Source organism: Nannospalax galili, unplaced genomic scaffold, assembly GCF_000622305.1.
Source record: "Nannospalax galili isolate Female #2095 unplaced genomic scaffold, S.galili_v1.0 scaffold1121, whole genome shotgun sequence".
Classification (NCBI taxonomy): Eukaryota; Metazoa; Chordata; class Mammalia; order Rodentia; family Spalacidae; genus Nannospalax; species Nannospalax galili.
This window is the reverse complement of record NW_008343560.1, coordinates 50,533-69,956: the sequence shown is the minus strand read 5'-3', so window position 1 is coordinate 69,956 and position 19,424 is coordinate 50,533. Positions and strand designations below refer to the sequence as shown.

The following is a 19,424-nucleotide window of genomic DNA, read 5'->3' as shown; positions in this document are numbered from 1 at the left end:
AATTTTTACCATTTGGAAGACATTAGTACAGATCTGAAATGAAGTTTTCACAGATCGGAAAAATGAATTTAAAAATGATTCTGCATCCTAAAAGCATATTTCTAAACGTCTCCTCCCAGTTTAAAATAATAACTTTGTTTGGATTACATGAAAAGACCCAGAAGAGAGGCACTGTGTCTAAAGCAATGTGTTCTCGAGATCAGGACACAATGAAAGTGGAGAATCTCTCTCAAGTGTTTACAAGTATGTCTTTTGTTCTCTAATAGTGTCATGGACTTGAAAAATTAAAAGTAGTTTGACACCATCATGAGGTATTAAATTAACCATTTAAATTCATCAAATTACATTAAAATGTTATTTAGATATAGTGTTAAAAATAGCTGATTACACACACACACAAAATCAACAAATTAAAAAAAATGTATTATATTTGAGAAGGAAGCATGGAAATTTAATTGGTAGAGGTGATAATCATTGTCAATGAAATCTACCCGATGACTTTATAGACATACACAGGCACCAAGGATCCGAGTGCAACCGATTATGCCTAGTAATAATCAGATACATACAAATTAGAGATGCATGTGCCAATATCTCAGTGTTAGTAGCAAAAACAATGAGTCTTTCTGCAAGGAACAATATATTCTAAAATGAAATGGAGATCTTTTTTAAAGGTTAAAAACTCATTCAATTTTGTCTTACAGGGCTTATACTGAGTTCAATATTGCATAACTGTATTAATTCAACTGTGAACCTAGAAACTTACAGCCACTTGTGAAAGACATGTACTCTTGCTCTGGAGTATGTTACTTAATATGTTAAAGCTTTAATGAAATGCTTCTTCTAATCATGTAGTTATTAAAAATTAAAAACAAAAAGAAGAAAGAGTACATGAAGTTATCAGAAAAAAAAGTGATGGGAAGATATGGGAGGAATTGGAGGGGAGAGAGTGGGCATGGATTTGATCAAAACACTCTCCTTGTATGAAATTCTCAATAAATTATTTTTTAAAAATAGTCGATTCAAAATAATTTCACTTCTTATTCATAAGACAAACCTTTGGAGTTAAACCTTTATTTTTATGTATGTGTGTTATTTAGTACAGTCCACAGCTTAGTGGAGCTTTTTATAAATATGAATTTTGTAGCATAGATGTGTTCAGAGAAGCTATTGTTGTGTGGGCTTTGATGAGTTCAGCCCAATGTGTACTGAGCTTGCCTGCTGGCCAAAACCAAGAAGTTGTGCTTCTGAAGAGTTACCTAGTGTCAATTGTTAAGAGGTCTGTGGAGGAAAAAAACTTGCACTTGAGAGGATTTTAAAATGAATTCTAGGTAATCAGTGATCTAGATATTATTGAGTGTGCCCTAAGTTCTTTACATGTAGTTTTAGAAATACCACATCTTCCCAGCATTGTAATTTTGATTCTTTGAAAATCACAGAGCAGAGTCCGCTGAAAGATGGAGGGGCTCAACCGTTCCAGAGTATCGGAATTCGTGCTCCTGGGACTCACTGATTCTCCTGAGCTCCAGATCTTCTTGTTTGTGTCGCTTTCCATTTTCTATTTAATGACCATGTTCGGAAACTGCCTGATTTTGCTCACCGTCCTCTCCAGCTCACAGCTCCACTCCCCCATGTTCTTCCTGCTCAGCAACCTTTCTCTGATTGACATGTGCCTGTCCTCCTTTGCCACACCGAAGCTGATCATGGACCTCTTTGCTCACGACAAGACCATCTCTTTTGAGGGCTGCATTTCTCAAATCTTTCTTTTGCACCTCTTCACTGGAACAGAGATCATATTGCTGATTTCCATGTCTTTTGACAGATATATTGCCATATGTAAACCTCTCCATTATTCAACAATTATGAGCCAGGGAGTGTGCATTGGGCTTGTGGCAATATCCTGGTCAGTTGGCTTACTACATACAATGAGCCAATTAGTTTTTGTGCTCTATTTACCCTTCTGTGGTCCCAATGTAATAGACAGTTTCTTCTGTGACCTTCCTTTGGTCATCCAACTGGCTTGTATAGATACGTATGTTCTTGGTATCTTCATGATCTCAACCAGTGGTGTTATTGCTCTTATAAGTTTTCTGCTTTTGGTCACCTCTTACATTGTTGTTCTCGTGACTGTCAGGAACCACTCCTCCAGAGGGTCATCTAAGGCTCTTTCCACCTGCACCGCACATTTCATAGTTGTGTTAATGTTCTTTGGGCCTTGCATCTTCATTTATGTGTGGCCTTTCACAAACTTCCTGGTGGATAAAATTCTCTCTGTTTTCTATACCGTCTTCACCCCCTTTCTGAATCCACTTATCTATACTTTGAGAAACCAAGAGATGAAGGCAGCAATGAAGAAGAAAGTAAGTAACCAGTATTTCAGTCTTGGCAAAGCTACGCAGCCTTATCCAGCACAGTAACTGCAGATATCCTGAGACTGAGATCAGTTTGCCTGATAGAATAACAGATAATTAAACTTAGAAGTTGGCCTTCAAGCAATTTAGTCTAAATTTAAGATAATAAGAAATAAAGCTCAATAGGTATACAACATCTTGCCTAAAAGTTAGTAAAGTGTTTACAAGCCTTTTGAGATCACAGATTCACTTGATAATTTAAGTTCTAAAATTTATTTCCTTAGAAAATTATTTCATCATAACTGTGACTGTAAATTCAGAGTTTCATATATCTATAAATTCTATACACATATCTAGGGTTAATTTTCCTTATAGAAGTCTGTTATAAAATATTACTCTCCTGTTTCTAAGCCAGAAAACTCTTCTATAGCTATAATTCTTTGTGGTATTTTATGACATCTACTTCAGTTTAGAACTTTCATTAGGAATTTGGGGCATAGCAGGCTTTTAAAAATAAAATGAAACATGAGCCATGGTGGTTCACGCCTGTAATCCCAGCACTCGGGAGGCAGAGGCAGGTGGATCTCTGTGAGTTCAAGGCCAGCCTGGTCTACATAGTGAGTTCCAGGACAGCTGGGCTACAGGGAGACCCTGTCTCAAAAAGACCAAAAAAAAAAAAGAATCATATTTTCTTGGGAAATTTAATATTGTGAAGTAATTTTTTAAAATACCATTCACAGTTCTCCAAGTTCTTTGCTGGGTAACTGTCTGCCTGAGTTTGCAAGGGATTTATGTATGTTGCCCCCTGACAGTTCTAATCAGTGGGTCCAATTCTTGAGTTCTATGTTCATACTGAGCATAAGATTAGAAATTTAACAATATAGATTTTTAGTAGATGTGCAAATCACTGCCATTGAATAACTTTAACAGCAAATAACTATTCAAATGGTACTCTGAGCCATTTCAACCATAGAAAGTAGGCTGCTTATGTCAATTGACATTTAGAACCTATCCAAAAATTATATAGCTCAAATTAACTCACTATCAAAAGGTAATGTATGAGAAAACTATTAATTCCTAAATTCCTCATATATTTCAAAATTTTAAAATAAAATAGTCCAAACTGTTATCAACACTGTTATAAATTTGTTATAAATTCTAATTTTCAATATAATACGGCTGGTTGGAGGAAAAGAAGTGAATTTAAAAAGTATATAGTTCACGTCTGCATGATTTGGCTCATCTTAAATACATTTTTTTTAGAACATGGTCTTTGAAATCAGCTGGACAATCAATTTTTCTAACTGCTGAGGGAAGAAAGGAATAGGCTAGAGGGCTAAGACTGAGTCAGGACCTTGATGCAGAGCATCAAGGGCCAAAGAATCACGTCTGTCCTCCGTCATGCTGCACTTACATTGTGCTGGGAGGGTAATTTACCTCATTATTATTATTATTATTATTATTATTATTATTACTATTATTATTACTATTATTTCATTTCTAACATGAATATCATAAAAAGCAGATTAAAATGTTTCTTGTATTATTTTATGAAAAGTGGAATAGTTCTATAAATGTCATTTCCTCTTCCCTTGACCTTCTACCTCAACTGCCTTCTTATTTTAAATAATGTGCTTCTGAACAAAACTTCATTCTGGGAACAGTACTTCTAATGCAACACAATACTCTGATTTTGAGATGCCTCTAAAACTATGTTTTTTTAAGACACATGGTAAGAGACCATTTTTAGCTTCTATTTGCAACCTGGAATGTGTGACAAAGCTGGTTAGATCAGCTGATATTTTTACACACTAACAGATTGTTTCTCCTCGACACGATAGATATGAAAATAATTATGAGAGCAATCAATCCGTCACCAGGGACTTAGAACATGAGAGTTATGAGGAAGACACAAACACTTGTCTCTAAACCAGAGAATTCACGTTAATAATTTTTCACATTTATCTTGGACATTTAAGGTTTCAACATGCTTCAACACTCACAACCTGTAAGCCAAATTTTTAATACCTTAAACTTAGTAATGTGCAGAAGTCTACAAAGAACCGTGGTGCTGGAGATAGGTATAAACCCACACATTAAAGAGCCAGTTTATTATTAAGGAAGTCATGCCCTCATTCTCGTGGTCTCAAGTATGAAAAACTAACAGAAAAAGTTTAAGACGGAAATGTATGTCTGCCTGATTCCTAGTCTCATGTAAAAATTGTGTATCTTTGTTTGAAAAGAGAAACACTCGCTCTAAGGCATCAATGTTTACTTGGATAGTTATTTCCTGAGCATCTCTTGTGTCTCAATTCTTTGCTGGGTGCTGGAGTTTCATTTCAAGGACAAGATCTGTTTCTTTGTCCTCAGGGGATGTGTATTTGGTGGTAACATCTGTCTGCTGCAGGTCTGAACTGCAACCCCAGCACTGTGTTCTGAAATTTAGAGCAAATGTCTTTAAAGGTTCTTCAACTTCAGTTTCTTCACCTACAAAATGCAGTGTCTGTTGTGATGTTGTGATAAGGAAACAATACATGTAATGTATGTAGCAGTACTAAATATGAGGTAGCAATATCATTGCTGATTTTGCTGTTACGTTATATGTGCACAGAATTGCAGGTACTGGACTGGAAATGCAGGTGCTTACTGAAACTTAGATGGCATAGTTGAGTACTCAATAGAGTGTGCTAATTTATCTAACATTAGATCTGTCAACTATTACTGCTTTGGGGGCACTTGTATAGTTATTGTTGTCATTTGTGTGCCTGTATTTCTCTAAACAAGTATTATATTTTGCAACTGTATTTTAAATCGAAATATATTCAGTGATTGTACAACAAGCATTCTATGTCTGACAGGTCAGTGTCTTTGCAAAGTTTTCAAAGAAAATAAACATAATTGAAATTTTGAAGTGTGATCTGTGCATTTTGTTTCCATTAGCACATTCAAAAGAGAGTAATGCGAATGTGTTAAATTTTCTATAATGTGATTTATTTAAAATGTTAACTGGAGGGGAGGAGCTGGAAAGGTGGTTCAGTGGTTAAGGGCACCGGCTGCTCTTCAGAGGACCCATGTTCAATTCCCAGAATCCACATGGTGACTAACACTCATCTGTAACTCCAGATCCAGATCCAGGGGATCCACCACCCTCTTCTGACCTTTGAGGGCATTGCAAGACATGGGTGCACTTATATACATGCAGGCAACACACACACACACACACACATAAAACTAAAAATAATAATATATTACATAAACCCCCACCCTATGTGCTGTTAATAAAAAAGAAAAAGATAAGTGTTTGGATATATAGCTGAGAGGAATCTGATTAAGCCACAAGTGGATGGACTTGCACTGGGTAATGTCTGGGTACACTGACTTGACACAGTGGGCCTTAACACCCAGGACAGAGTATATGGGTTCCAGTGGAGGGCTGTAGGAGGGTGCTGGTGGGGATGGGGCTATAAAGGTGATCCAGATTGTTTGAGTTATTCTGTATGAAATACAACAAAATTTAATAAAAACAAATTTAAAAAATAAAATATTAAAAAATAACTGGGAAGTAAGTGATGATTTGTTATCTATTCACTTTAAATAAATCACATTAATAAACAATTTTCAAGTGTAGTAAGGGAAACCTTGGAATTAAAAAACTATAGAAGAATTGTATGGGGACATAATAAAAAGTGTCTTTTAGGATATTGCTCAAAGTGGACGATTCACTTGACAAGTAAACCCCTGAAACTGGAGGATGAGTGTGGACTCTTCACCTCGAAGGTTCTGGTAGGGGCTCATTCCCAGGGGAGGGACAGAAAGAGGCTGCTTAAGAGTTCCATACTCACATAGCACACAGGGCTGGTCTTTCCTCAACATGGCCCTCATTCTAACCTCTGAGGGTAGCTCTCCCCATTGTATTGCCTTAGACTCTCCCTCTGACTCATGTAAAGTGGTCATCATCAAAGAATGAAATTAAATTAGAAGTAGAAGAAGAGTAGAGAGGAAAAGTGTAAGAAAGCAAGCTGGAGCCCAGACCAGCTAAATTAAACAAAGGCCCAAAGGGGAGGTGAAAAATAGGTGGTGGGCCAGCACTAGATTGAGAACTATTTGAGACCAATTGCTGCTGGGTGAGGGAGAGTATGACTTACATACGGCCACTGGAGGGGCTGACTAGACTCCAGTGGACACATTTACACTGAAGGACACTTGGGTACAAACACCTGAATGAATAGGACTCAGCAGGTATGGCAGAGTGCGTAGGGTTCAGTGGGGGGTTGGGAGGAGGCATGGATGGAGGAAGGGGTCTGGATGTGAGTGGGGAATGTATGAAATTTAAAAAGCTCAATTTCAAAAAAGAAAGAGTATTCCCAAACATTCCTAATTCCACACAAACAGCCCTGATAGTCTCTGCTTCCCTTTGAAATTTCACAAGCCAGGCTTCCAGCATCTATACCTTTTTCAGCAAAACTGTTCTAAGTTCCACAGCAACAGCTCACTAAGCCCTGAGTACTCAATGGGTTTTCCAGCCCAAACTTCCAAACCCTTCTACCAAGAAAGAAAACATACAACCCAATACAGATGAGTCCTACCTCTAGATGAAGAGCTACAGGCTAATGGACTCGAAAGACTAGCTCCCTGAGAGGTTATCTAATCCAAAATGGGCAGTGCTAGACACAGGTACACACAAGCACCACTAAATGGACGCAGTGCATTATGTATATGCATATTTATAAAAGTATGTATATATATGCAACGATAATAATGAAAGTGAAGGACAAGAAGTTGAAAGGGAGTGAGGGGGGACATGGGAACAGTTGAGGTGGGACTGGGGGTGGAAATAAGGCAAATATAATACTCACGTAATATCAAAAATGGCATATGATTCAATTACAAAAATGAGTTATGAACTGGACAGGGAGTCTCAGAAGAAGAGTTATAAATGACCAGTGAACACTTAAAAAGTGTTCAACATTTGTGGCCTTCTGTGTGTGTCGCACTCTGTTGCATAAGGAAGTGTCACTTACACAGAGGTGAGAGCTGAGGAATGCAGTGATTTTCTTTGTACCTCCCGTTCTGCTATGTCCCATGATCCTTAGGTGTAGAGGTTCCACTGTACATATGTCACCTATGACTGGGCATCTCTCTGATCTATATTCTCTGTGTGACCAGTTGTGGAACTATGCAATAGCCTCTATGTGTTGCAAAAAGAAACTTCTTTGATGAGTAGTAAATGGTTTACCTGTCTGTAAATATAAGGATCCATATTTAGCATATGGTGAGAAATTTCATTTGTCTAGAGGTATGACAGAGATAGTCTTTTCTCTAGAATCTATGACCTCTCTAGCCATGCATATTTGGCTGTGTTTACAGCACCACCCATGAGTTCACTCTCATTGAGGTGGCTTTAAGTTGATTACCCCCTCAGATAAACTGATACTACTGCACCAATAGTGGTAATTTGCGTGCCAGTCATTTTGGTTATTAGGCTTTAGGGCTACACAACTGATCAAGTTTTAGAGAATAAGAGACTGCAGAGTGTGTGTCCCTGGACAGGACTCCTATATTGATCCTCACTCACCCATGGCTCAGGGACCATTATAGAAGCCAGGGGGAAAGATTGTAAGAGCCAGGGTTGGTCCATGAACATAGGGAGACAGAGAATTTCAGGCCAATGGAAACTTGCACGTGTAAACTTGCAGCAATGGCGGCAAGTAGCACAAGACCCATGCCAACTCAATCAGACAAAGGTCCAGAGTGTTGTGAGGGAAACCAGCAGCAGGCCATCCCTAACCGGGAACTAAGAGTTTTGAGGCGAGGGAGGAGTGCTACGAAACGCTGTCTTCTGGATGATGTGACCATTAGCATCATGAACCCAACTCGGCTGTGGCTGTCTGCACAAGAACTGCACAGAAAAGACAGGAAAGTAGGAGGAGGGGGCTAACTGGGAGGAAGAAGGCGGTCGCAGGACTAGTGGGGAGATAAGATGTTTAAGATGTTGGTTGATAGTGAACATAATCATAATACATTGAACACATGCATAGGATACAAAAATAATGGAAGAAAGGAAATTACAAGGAGGCAAATGATGAATACATCTGAATCAGCTTATATTTGATTATAGAAGCTACAGTTTTGATCACATTAGTTGCTAAAACAGATGCTTGTGCCCATGTGATATGAAGAGATGGGGCAGGGGTGAGTAGTTTGCTTTCAACAATTCATCTTTTAATATTATTGTGTTTTGAAAATATAAATAAGAGGAAGGAAGAGAGAAAGAAAAGGAGGCCGGTCGGAAAAGAAAATGTCCTGGATAGAAGCTTTGCTCCCAACCGGAGACCCTGTCTCTAACACCTAAACAGCAATCAAAAAAAAAAAAAAAATCCTGGTGTCATAATTTATTACTAGTGTCTTAATCAAATAAGCGAGTTTTTTATTCTCAATTTCTGCATGTGAAAAGTGGTAGTTGTAATGGCATGAACTTCATAAACTTTTAAAAATTTGTCTAATGTGCATTTAATTAAAATATAACAATATATAATCAATTAAGCATTTATGTCATAGTATGTCATATACTAAGTAGTAGATAAATGTTAATGTTAGTTTAATTTAATTTACAGGCAGGGGAAGCTTTTAAATTTCCCTAGATGCTTCCCAAAGTATTTCTCCACACAATTTTGTCATTTGTCAGATGTGGTCAAATGAATTTCAGAGTACTGAGGATCATTTAAAAGATATAAATTCAGGGTCCCTGTTCTATTACCTGAATTTAGAATGATGGAGTCATCCTGGGTTCCATCTTGGTTAAGAGAGAGAGAGTGAGAGAGAGAGAGAGAGAGAGACAGAGAGAGAGAGAGAGAGACAGAGAGAGGAGAAACAGAGAGAGAGGAGAGAGGAGAGACAGAAAGACAGAGACAGACTATTGTAATACATTGTCTTCCTTTTTTCTTATTTTTTACCAAAGAAAATCACTTTATTGTAGTGAGCTCACAAACAAAACATGACACAGGTGAAGTACGGCAGCCGCTCAAGCAAACACTTGCCTTATCCTGAACTCTGCATCTCAATGCAGCTGTACAGCTATACAGCTAGAACGGCCATTCTGAAGCCCTGGAGCTTTGAGTAGCTTCTCACTGTCGCTATTAATTGTGTTTTAATGGACTTGTAGACCTCAAGAAGGAAAGAAAAAAATGACTGAGGTAAAACTGGAAAACAGTTTTCTCTCTCTTCCTCCCTGTCACCTCCTCTCCCTATCCTCCTCCCTCCTCCTTCCCACCCCTCTCGCGCCCTTCTCTCCCTTCTCTGGTCTCCAGAGCTCCTCTTTCTCCCCTTTTCCTTCTCTCTTCCGAGAGAAGATGCATAGAAGGAAAAGAGTCGATAATGGATTTGTGAGAAGTGCGGATGGACGGTGTTAGTCCGCCCATTTTTGCAGTTGGTCTTTCATGGAAACACAGTTTCCTTTCCCTCACCTCCTCACAACCTCTTGCTGCTTATATATGGCCAGTGAATATCCTTGACCCTTTCAATTCTTTTCCCGGGACTTATTATTAGGATGGCTTATCCTGTAATGACCGTGGTACAGAATGAACTGCAAGTTACAAGTCCTGAGTACTTGATCATCAGAGCTAGAGGGACCTGAGTCAGGATGTAATCAAATCAGATTTGCATCAGGGTCCATGGTTACCATCAGAACTTGAGAAAGACATTTGCTAGCTCTGAAACTATTTCCACCTCAATTCTTATAAATTAAAAATGAAATAACAATAAAGACAACACTAAGAAAACAAGTATTTATATAAAATATATTTATAGAGACAGTTACTTCAAAAATTTAATTATTTGTAACTGTCTCCTGAGTCAGGTATGGTGGCAGAACTCAAACAAGAACAAAAGAAATTTGCAAACAGATGAACAAAAATAAAACAACAAACAAGGGAAAGCCTCTCTCAATGCCTTTAAATTATAAGGAGAAAAGACCCAGATTGAAGACTTGAGTGTTATCTGGGAATAAAGAAAGAGGAGTCAGTAAAAGAACCGAAGAGACATCCTTTCAAGAGGAGAGGTTTAGATTTAGCCTTAAGAAGTGTGATGCCAATCTTAGTTTAAAACAATTTCAAACCTTTTCTGATACAGGATTTCCCACATAGCTCAAGATGGCCCCACAGTTATTGGGGTTTCCCCATCTCCACTTTCAGAATGCTGGAATTATAGGTATGTTCAATAGTTAAGAGTAAAGGCTGTTCATACAGATGGCACAGGTTCAAATCCCAGCATCCACAAGGTGGCTAGGAGTCATCCATAACTCCAATTCCTTGGGAGCTAATGCTCTCTTCCGCCTTCCATGGGCATTGTATGACATGAATGTACATACATATACATGCAGGCATAACACTTATACACATAAAATAAATCAGGATAGAGAAACAATAGGTTGACAATATGGATAAACAATATTTTTATTATTTTTGCATTAATTCCAATGACAATTATATGCATTCATATATTGAAATTAATTTATTTCATCTTAAGAAATCAGTTTAAAAAACAAAATCAGTTTTGTACTATATGTTTGTAACTATACCAAATCTATTTTTTTAAATTTTTTATTGAATTTTTGTGGACTTCATACAAAACATCTTAATCATCTTTATACCTCTTCCCCCATCCACACCCTCCCTTAGCTCCCCCACCAGATTTCATGCATTCTATCATTTACGTCAAGGCCTATTACGTCAAGTTCATGTACCCAGAATTCCCTCAGTGCAAGTTCGTCCACTGGAGTCTAGTCAGCCAATCTAGAGTTACTCCCTTAAAGAAGATCAACTGTCCCCTCACCCTTCAGTAATCAGCTGCCAATAGTTGTTGGGCTAAGATTGGGGCCTGCTGCTCATTTCCCCAGTTCTATGCCAAATCTAGTAAAGTTTCTAACATTAAAACAAATCATACAGTTGCAGTTTACAGTTGTTTTGGAGTCTTTATATAGACATACAGCCATTTTTTCAGTACTTCAGGTTAAATTTAGGGCCTTTGTTGTGCTGATCAAGTGCTCCACTACTGATCTATACCCTTACCCACAAACACACAGACTATCAGGTCAATGTGTTAATCTATGTATGAAGTTCTTTGTGCTAGGTAAATGTTTATCTGTTCTTCTGTCTACTTATCTGCCAACTTACATTGCCCTATATCCATCCACCCAAGCATCTATTTATGCATCAAGCTTCCTATATATTCATATATAGACTGATTACTTTGTATTTCACTCCTGAAAATCTGTCAGCCAACTGTATATCTGTTTGTCTTTATCTACACTCAAGTTGGATGAATAGTATACAAACTAGTATGCAAATTCTGACAAAGGCATACAATTATCTAACGGATAGTGGGCATAGCAGTTCAGTTTTATGAGTCAACCATGTAGCTCCCAGATGACAAGGACCAAAATTCTTCTGTCAATTACTCAACTCTAGTTTGTTTCAGGGAGAAAGAAAGAGAAGGCATGTTATATGTTGTTCACTGACATCAAATAGCTGTACGAACTCAAACAAATAACATTATTTCCTGGTGTTAAGTTTGACAAAATAGATTTGACTAGGTTATTACTATTTTCTAAAAACTCCAGTTATTAGGTACATCAAATTTATGAAAGGCCCACTGTTTCATGGAGTCCTTAGGCTAATACTGTGATGATCAAGGGGGAAATGGCTAAGTTCTTATAGAACTTCAGTATTTATAATGTGGTCTGGGATAAAAAATGATACAGTAAGCATGATATTAATATAATTCATTACCACTTAGAAAGTCAACAGATTTCCATATTTGCAACTGAGTGTTTAAATGCTGTCTCCAATTAGCCTGAATTTGTTAAAGCTACTGTATTATGGGACTTAATGTCTTCTCCTAAAGTCAAGATGGGAGTCATATATGACTCTAATATGTATTACAAATATATGTGTGTGTGTGTGTGTGTGTATAAACACAAGAATTTCCCAGAATGACTGTACTGTTTTAAAAGTGTGAAAACCCCTTTTGGGAATGAAGAAAGGAAGGAGAACTGAAACAGATTCTAATTCTTATAAAATGAGTTTCAACATTTTGAATAAGAAATATTTTTACTTACCAAGAACTCTCCATTTCATTCTGCCTTTTTCAGCAATGAGGATCCTATTGTAGCTCTGTCCTTTCACACTTAGTTCTTGGGGTGCACACCAGGGCTCTGTCCTTTCACACTTAGTTCTTGGGGTGCACACCAGGGCTCTGTCTTTTCACACTTAAGTCCTTTCACAGTTCTCAGAGTGCACACCAGGGCTCTGTCCTTTCACACTTAGTTCTCGGGTGCACACCAGGGCTCTGTCCTTTCACAGTTCTCAGAGTGCACACCAGGGCTCTGTCCTTTCACACTTCGTTCTCAGGGTGCACACCAGGGCTCTGTCCTTTCACACTTCATTCTCGGGTACACACCAGGGCTCTGTCTTTTCACACTTCTCGGGGTGCACACCAGGGCTCTGTCCTTTCACACTTCGTTCTCAGGGTGCACACCAGGGCTCTGTCCTTTCACACTTCGTTCTCAGGGGACACACCAGGGCTCTGTCCTTTCATACTTCGTTCTCAGGGTGCACACCAGGGCTCTGTCCTTTCACACTTCATTCTCGGGGTGCACACCAGGGCTCTGTCCTTTCACACTTCGTTCTCAGGGTGCACACCAGGGCTCTGTCCTTTCACACTTCGTTCTCGGGGTGCACACCAGGGCTCTGTCCTTTCACACTTTGTTCTCAGGGTGCACACCAGGGCTTGATATTTTCACTCTTGTTTCTTCTCTTAAAATTTACAACAACTATATGCTTCTTCATGAAGCCAGGGGAGAATGTACTCTTTTTAACACATATAGATACTATGAGGGAAGGAACCCTTAAATATTATAGGTGGAATATATTGAGTGTTTTTAAGTATTATTGATCCTTACAAGTGAATTCTGGAGTATGAATTCAGTCATACTCTTGTAGATGTTATGTTGCAAATGTGGAATAAGTAATGTGGACAGAACTTCATGACTGCTGGTGTCTGGAGTTGATTACAGAGAAATTCTGTGCTCAGCACAATGATTACTTATGATATTTTGAGGGTCTGGAAAGATGACTCAGCATTTAAGGGCGCTGGCTGCCCTTGTAGATGACCCAGGTTCCATTCCCAGCACCACATGGTGGCTAACAACTGTCCATTAACTCCTTCTGACTTCTGTGGGCACAGATACACTTACATGCATGCAGACAAAACACTCATGCATATAAGATAAAAATAATAAATAAAATATACAAATAAACAAATAATATGCTGACTCACTGAATGGCAAAGATACATAGATAAATGCTGAATAGATATTCCATTTTTATGAGAAAAGTTAAGAGGTTTGGTGTCCTTTCCTAGACTTAAATATATGGCTGCTTAGCTTTCTCATGGACTCTTTCACGTCTTTATTGCTGAGCATATAGATGACTGGGTTCAAGAGCAGAGTGAATATAGTGTAAAATGTGGAGAGTATTTTCTCTATTGGAAAGCTGGTGAAAGACCACACATAGATGAAAATGCAGGGACCAAAGAACAGGGTTACACAGTGAAGTGGGCACTGCAGGCAGAAAGGGCTTTGGAGGAGCCAGCGGAGGAACGCTGCCACACCGTGGCAAGACCGATACTGTAGGAGATCACCAGGACGATGAAGCACACCAGGGCAATCATGCTGCTGGTGGAGATCATGAACACTCCCAGAATGTACGTGTCTACACAGGAAGGTTTAAGCACCAAAGAGAGGTCGCAGAAGAAACTGTCCACTTCATGAGGTCCACAGAATGGCAGATTCACAGTAAACGCTAACTGGCTCAGAGCATGGACGATTCCCACAATCCGGGAAAGCACCACAAACCCAATGCACATTCACCCACTCATGATGGTTAGATAGCATAGAAGTTTGCATATAGCCACATACTTATCAAACGACATGGAAATCAGCAGGACAGTTTCAGCACATCCTAAGAGATGCGGGAAGAATATCTGGGTTATGCAGCCTTCGAAAGAGATGGCTTTGTGCTCGCTGAGGAAGTCTGCAATCATTTTGGGAGTGGCAAATGAGGTCAGGGACATGTCAGTGAAGGACAAATTGCCTAGCAGAAAGAACATGGGGGAGTGAAGGCATGACTCTAATGTGTTCGTGAGCACAATGAGGACATTCCCCAGTACAGTGGCAGGCAGCATAGACTGCAGAGAAGAACAGGAAGTAGATTTGGACTTCCGAAGAACCAGACAGTCCGCTGAGCATGAATTCAATCATGACTGATTGATTGCTCCAGGCCATTCACTTTGATTTCTGGAAGAATTGTGAAATTTCCAGAGAGAAGAACTGGGGGAAAATACAGCCATGAAATGCAAAGTGAGGTTTTGCACAAAGTGATGTAGTGACTGTTCACCCAGGTAATTTCTCATTGTACCCTGACCAATTCATCAAAGTCAAATATTTTCCCCAATGGCCTTTCCAGACATTTGAAATGATTTGACTCAAGATTGAACCTTGTAACTTAGCACTTTGTCTTCAAAACAAAATTCAGATATTTATAAAAGAAACAAAAATTAAAGTAATCAAGCATTTATTTACTCTTCAGTTTGTGAAGTCCTTTTTAACTTTTACAACTGTATGCCAACACGTCTTAAAGGAGAAGTCACACTGTTTCCCATGACATTACGACTAGTAGCAGGATGGCGTGAGGAAAGTTTGAGACTCGTGATTGATTACTAATGGGAACATGATAGTGAGTTCTGATCTGGAAGTGGCAAAGGAATCAGAAATTGAACACAAGGAGACAGGAAATGGCGGCATAGAAATGTGGACTTTCTGGTGAAGATTGTCCAGAATAAAAAAGAGATAATGCTCTAATTCTGCTTCACTTCAGATATACATACACACACACAAACACACACACACACACACACATGTTTTATTATTTCCATCTGCACAGTCACCAATGCTAGATATTTTTTCAAAGGCTGAAGCATATGTATTGGCTAAAGCATGAAAGATTTATACATTGTCTTGTTTGCTTTAAGTAGAAAGATTAATGACCATGCTGTTTGAAGTCAGATAGTTTTTAAGCGCTAGAACTGATTGGCTTTCACAAAAGCAGTTTGAAATAGAAAAGTTTTCCTTTTGGCAGAGTTTACACAAAATACAATGAAACAAACTTATACAGATACAAATAATGGTTAATTCAGAAGAACTTACACAATTTAACATGCTGAAAGCTTAGAGCTAGAGTCTACGTCTTACAGAATTGTGAGAAGGCTTTACAAAAATGACAGAAGCTGGTTGAAATAATGTGTACCTGGAATCCATGAAAAAACCTCCTTCCTCTTGTAACCAAAGTAGCTCTTTTCTTTCACAAAACTCAGCCATAAGTCAACATGCTAAAAAATTATTGCATGGCTAACTCCAGTTTACCTATACGAGTACACTCTGTCCTTTGACCTTTTAATTCTGAAGTCGAGCACCCTTTCTTTAACTCTTCCCTCTTCTCACTTTACCTGTTCCCTGGAATTTTAGATGTCATCTGCATCCACCCACCTGCTTTTAAATATGCTTCCAGCACAGCTCTTGATAAATTGGTGTACAAGAAACAAGAGTGGCTCAAGAGTCACAAAATGTGACGCAGAGCCTCTTAAATGTGTATAATCTTAAATGTGTGATTCTTCATATGTAAATGAAATGAAAGGGTTTATCTGATTGGAAGATTCTTTCCAGACACATATAATATTCTAATGCATGGTATTTCCAGAAAGCAGTGACAAGGGCTCCAGCATTTACTTGAATGCATTCCACCTGTAATTTGAGGCAAAGGAGGCTCACAGTGTTTGGAGCCCCTCTGTTTAAAATGTCTCTATTGAAATACATGAGTGGCAAGGAAAAGGCCTGCTGCTCCTTGGGGAATGAACAGATGTTTGAGACTCAGAGGGAGTGATTAAAGCATTCAAGATGGTTTGGCCACAGATAAGGTGGATTATAGAACATGTGATTGATTTAAAGTGCTTCTTGTGCAGGTCATGGTATGGTGAAGTGGGAACAAGGGGGAATGATCTTGACTTGGAGCACAGCAAAGACAAGACAGATGGCATGATTTGACTTTCAGGGCTGCGGCATTATCTTCCTGTTCTTCTTCTAGGATATAAGGCCTGCCTCTATTTGCTGAGTTTTTCACATGTTAAATAGTATGGTTAATGTATAATTCTCACCTTAGGGAGAGAACTAAAGGAAGGAAAGAGAAGTAGAAATTGAAAAAAAATGTTTTAGCTAAAATCATAACCAAATTCAGTGATCATCAAATCTTTAATATTTGTACAAAAACAAGAATTACAACAAATCAAATGTGTATAAATATTTCTTTAAAACTAAGGAATATTTGAATTTATTGTTTTTAGCTTGCAATCAATATGGTACAAATAATAATAATTTGATGAAATTCTGTTACATACCTTTGGTTTAATGTAAGACCATTGGAAGCCAGGGTTGGAGCTCTGAACTTATTTCACACGACTGCTGTATTACACTGAGCTTCTCGGATATAGCATTCTGAGTCTTGTTTCCAGTGAAAGATATACAGCAAAGCATTGGAACATTAATCCATATTAATGTATAAACACCTACTAAATCATACAATAGACACATACAACAATACATAGCCACATATACATGGATGATGACACCAAGTTCTGCTACCAGCTTGAGATGTAGCCTGCCTCCTTCTCATCACACCTGCAGAGACCTCTGAGTGCCTGCACCTGGGAATACAAATGTCATTGTATTTTTGTCATACATAGCAGTTTATGTCAAATCAATCTTTGCCAACATAGAATCATATAATTTGGAAGATTTCCTTTTACAGACCAACTGGACATGGGCACCATTAATCTTTGATGGATAAGGTCTTTCATTAAAGGCACTATTGCTATTTTCCTTTTTGTATGCATGCATGCACACATGTATGCATGTGTGTGTATGTATGTATGTATGTTTGTGTGGGTGTGCAAATTTGTGTATGGAAGTCAGATATCAATGCTGGGTGACTTTCTTGACCTCTAGTCATCTTATATTTTGAGACAGAGTCTCTCACTTAACCTAGAACTAGTTGCACTTTATTTAGTTTCCACATAGTTATATATTTTAAAACTTCCTTTTGTTGATTTCTAGCTTCATTTCATTGCATCAGGGAAGATACATGGTATACTTTTAATTTTTACTTGTTTTGTAGTCTAAAGAAACTGGAGCTATGTGGGAATACATGCCTGTACTCCTAGGTACCAGAAGTCTGAGGCAGGATGATCAAAAGTTCAGAGCATCCTAGGATATATACAGAATTCCAGCGTGAACTACAGAGTGAGACCCAGTTTCAAAAACTGAAAGAAAGGTGGAAATAGAGAAAACGGACGAATCCTGAAGACTGTTCCCTGTGCTGGTGCTAAAAATATGCAGTTGTGAGATGAAATGCTGTAGGATGGAATGTTTCACAATATTTGCAAAGCCCATTGGAGATATAAAGCAGCTTAACCCCAAAATTTCTTCATTGATTTTTTTGTGAATTGTCTTTCCATGGCTGAAAGTGAAATGTTGAAATACTCAACTATTCATATACTGGTGCATCTTTCATTTGCAAAGCTTGCTCCATATAATTGAGTGTTCCAACATGGACTACATATCAATTTATGATTATTTTCTCTCATTTAATTAAATCCTTTTCCATCAGAAAAAATGCCCTTCTTTGTCTCTTTTTATATTTATTTACCTAAGGTCAATATGATGTAGGAATGGGTAGTCACTTTTAATGTCTATTTACATGGTACATACTTTTCCTTGTTTTGCTTTGTCTATGTATGTGTAACTTTACTGAAAAAGTGAATGTGGTTCCTTTCTTTTAAAACAGGGTCTCATGTAGCCCAGGGTGTCCCTTAGCTCACTATATAGTCAAGAACTGGCCTTGAACTCCAGATTCTCTTGCCTCCACCTCCCAAGTTCTGTGACTATAAGCACATACACATGACTGAAATGAGTTTCTTGTAGACAACATATACTCTTAAAATTCACTTTTATCTTTTAATTACATTTATTTATTTGTGTATGTGCACATGTGTGTGTCATGGCATGCATGTGGAGACCCGAAGACAACTTAGAGAGTCAGTTCTCTCATTCCATCATGTGGATCTCAGTGAGTGAACTCAGGTGATCAGATTTGGGGGGCAAGTACCTTTATCTAAAAAGGATTCTCCTTGGTCCTAGGCACTATATCTTTGTGTCTTTTTCTTAAACCTAAATTTTTCGTTTTTGTAACACAATTCATTTACATTCAAATGTATTATTACTAGATGCGTATTTCTATCATTTCATTAATTTGCTTCTGATTATTGTGCGTACCCTTTGTTCTGTTCTGCCTCTCTTAGTGCTCATCTTTGTGGTTTAGGAAGTTATGATGGTTAGTCTCAGTTTTCAGTTTGATGAGATAAAGAGATGGTCCTCTGGGCATGCCTGGTTTGCATGGTCTTGATTAAGTTCATTGAGGTGAGAGGACCTGCCCACTTTTGGTGGCACCATTCCCTGGGCTACGACCCCAGATTGTATAAAAAGAGCTAAGCACAAACAATTATGTCTCTCTGCTTGACTGTGGTTGTAATGTGACCAGCTGATTCAGACTCCTGCTATCTTGATGTCCATGTCATGCTGGATTAGAAAATTGCACTCAGCTGAAATAATCCCTTTTATTGCTTTTTATCATAGCAACTGAAAAAGAAACTGAGCGGCTGTTTTAGAAGCTCTAGTTATTTCTCTGTTTTATGTATCTGCTATACTGCTGTTGTTGCATTTTCACATGCTTTTATGATGCTAGTTATCCTCTTGATTCCATCATAAAACTCTACAGAGCATTTCATGTATGACTGGTCTGATAATGATGGATGCCCTTATATTTGCACTCCACAAAACTTGTGCAAATTTATACTTCTAGGGTATCAATTATTTTCCTATAGCTATGGACATTTTCAATAATCTCTCTC

General features: G+C 38.2%; 1 protein-coding gene and 1 pseudogene across 1 annotated transcript; one reads left to right on the top strand and one right to left on the bottom strand.

Moving 5' to 3' along the window:
- Positions 1-1,457: 1,457 nt before the first annotated feature.
- LOC103739389 (olfactory receptor 4K2-like) lies at positions 1,458-2,417 on the top strand. Its single transcript, XM_017799817.1, has one exon. It carries the CDS (start codon positions 1,458-1,460, stop codon positions 2,415-2,417), a length of 960 nt encoding a protein of 319 aa, XP_017655306.1.
- Positions 2,418-13,743: 11,326 nt separating this feature from the next.
- On the bottom strand, positions 13,744-14,691 carry LOC103739388 (annotated as a pseudogene).
- Between the last annotated feature and the right edge of the window lie 4,733 nt (positions 14,692-19,424).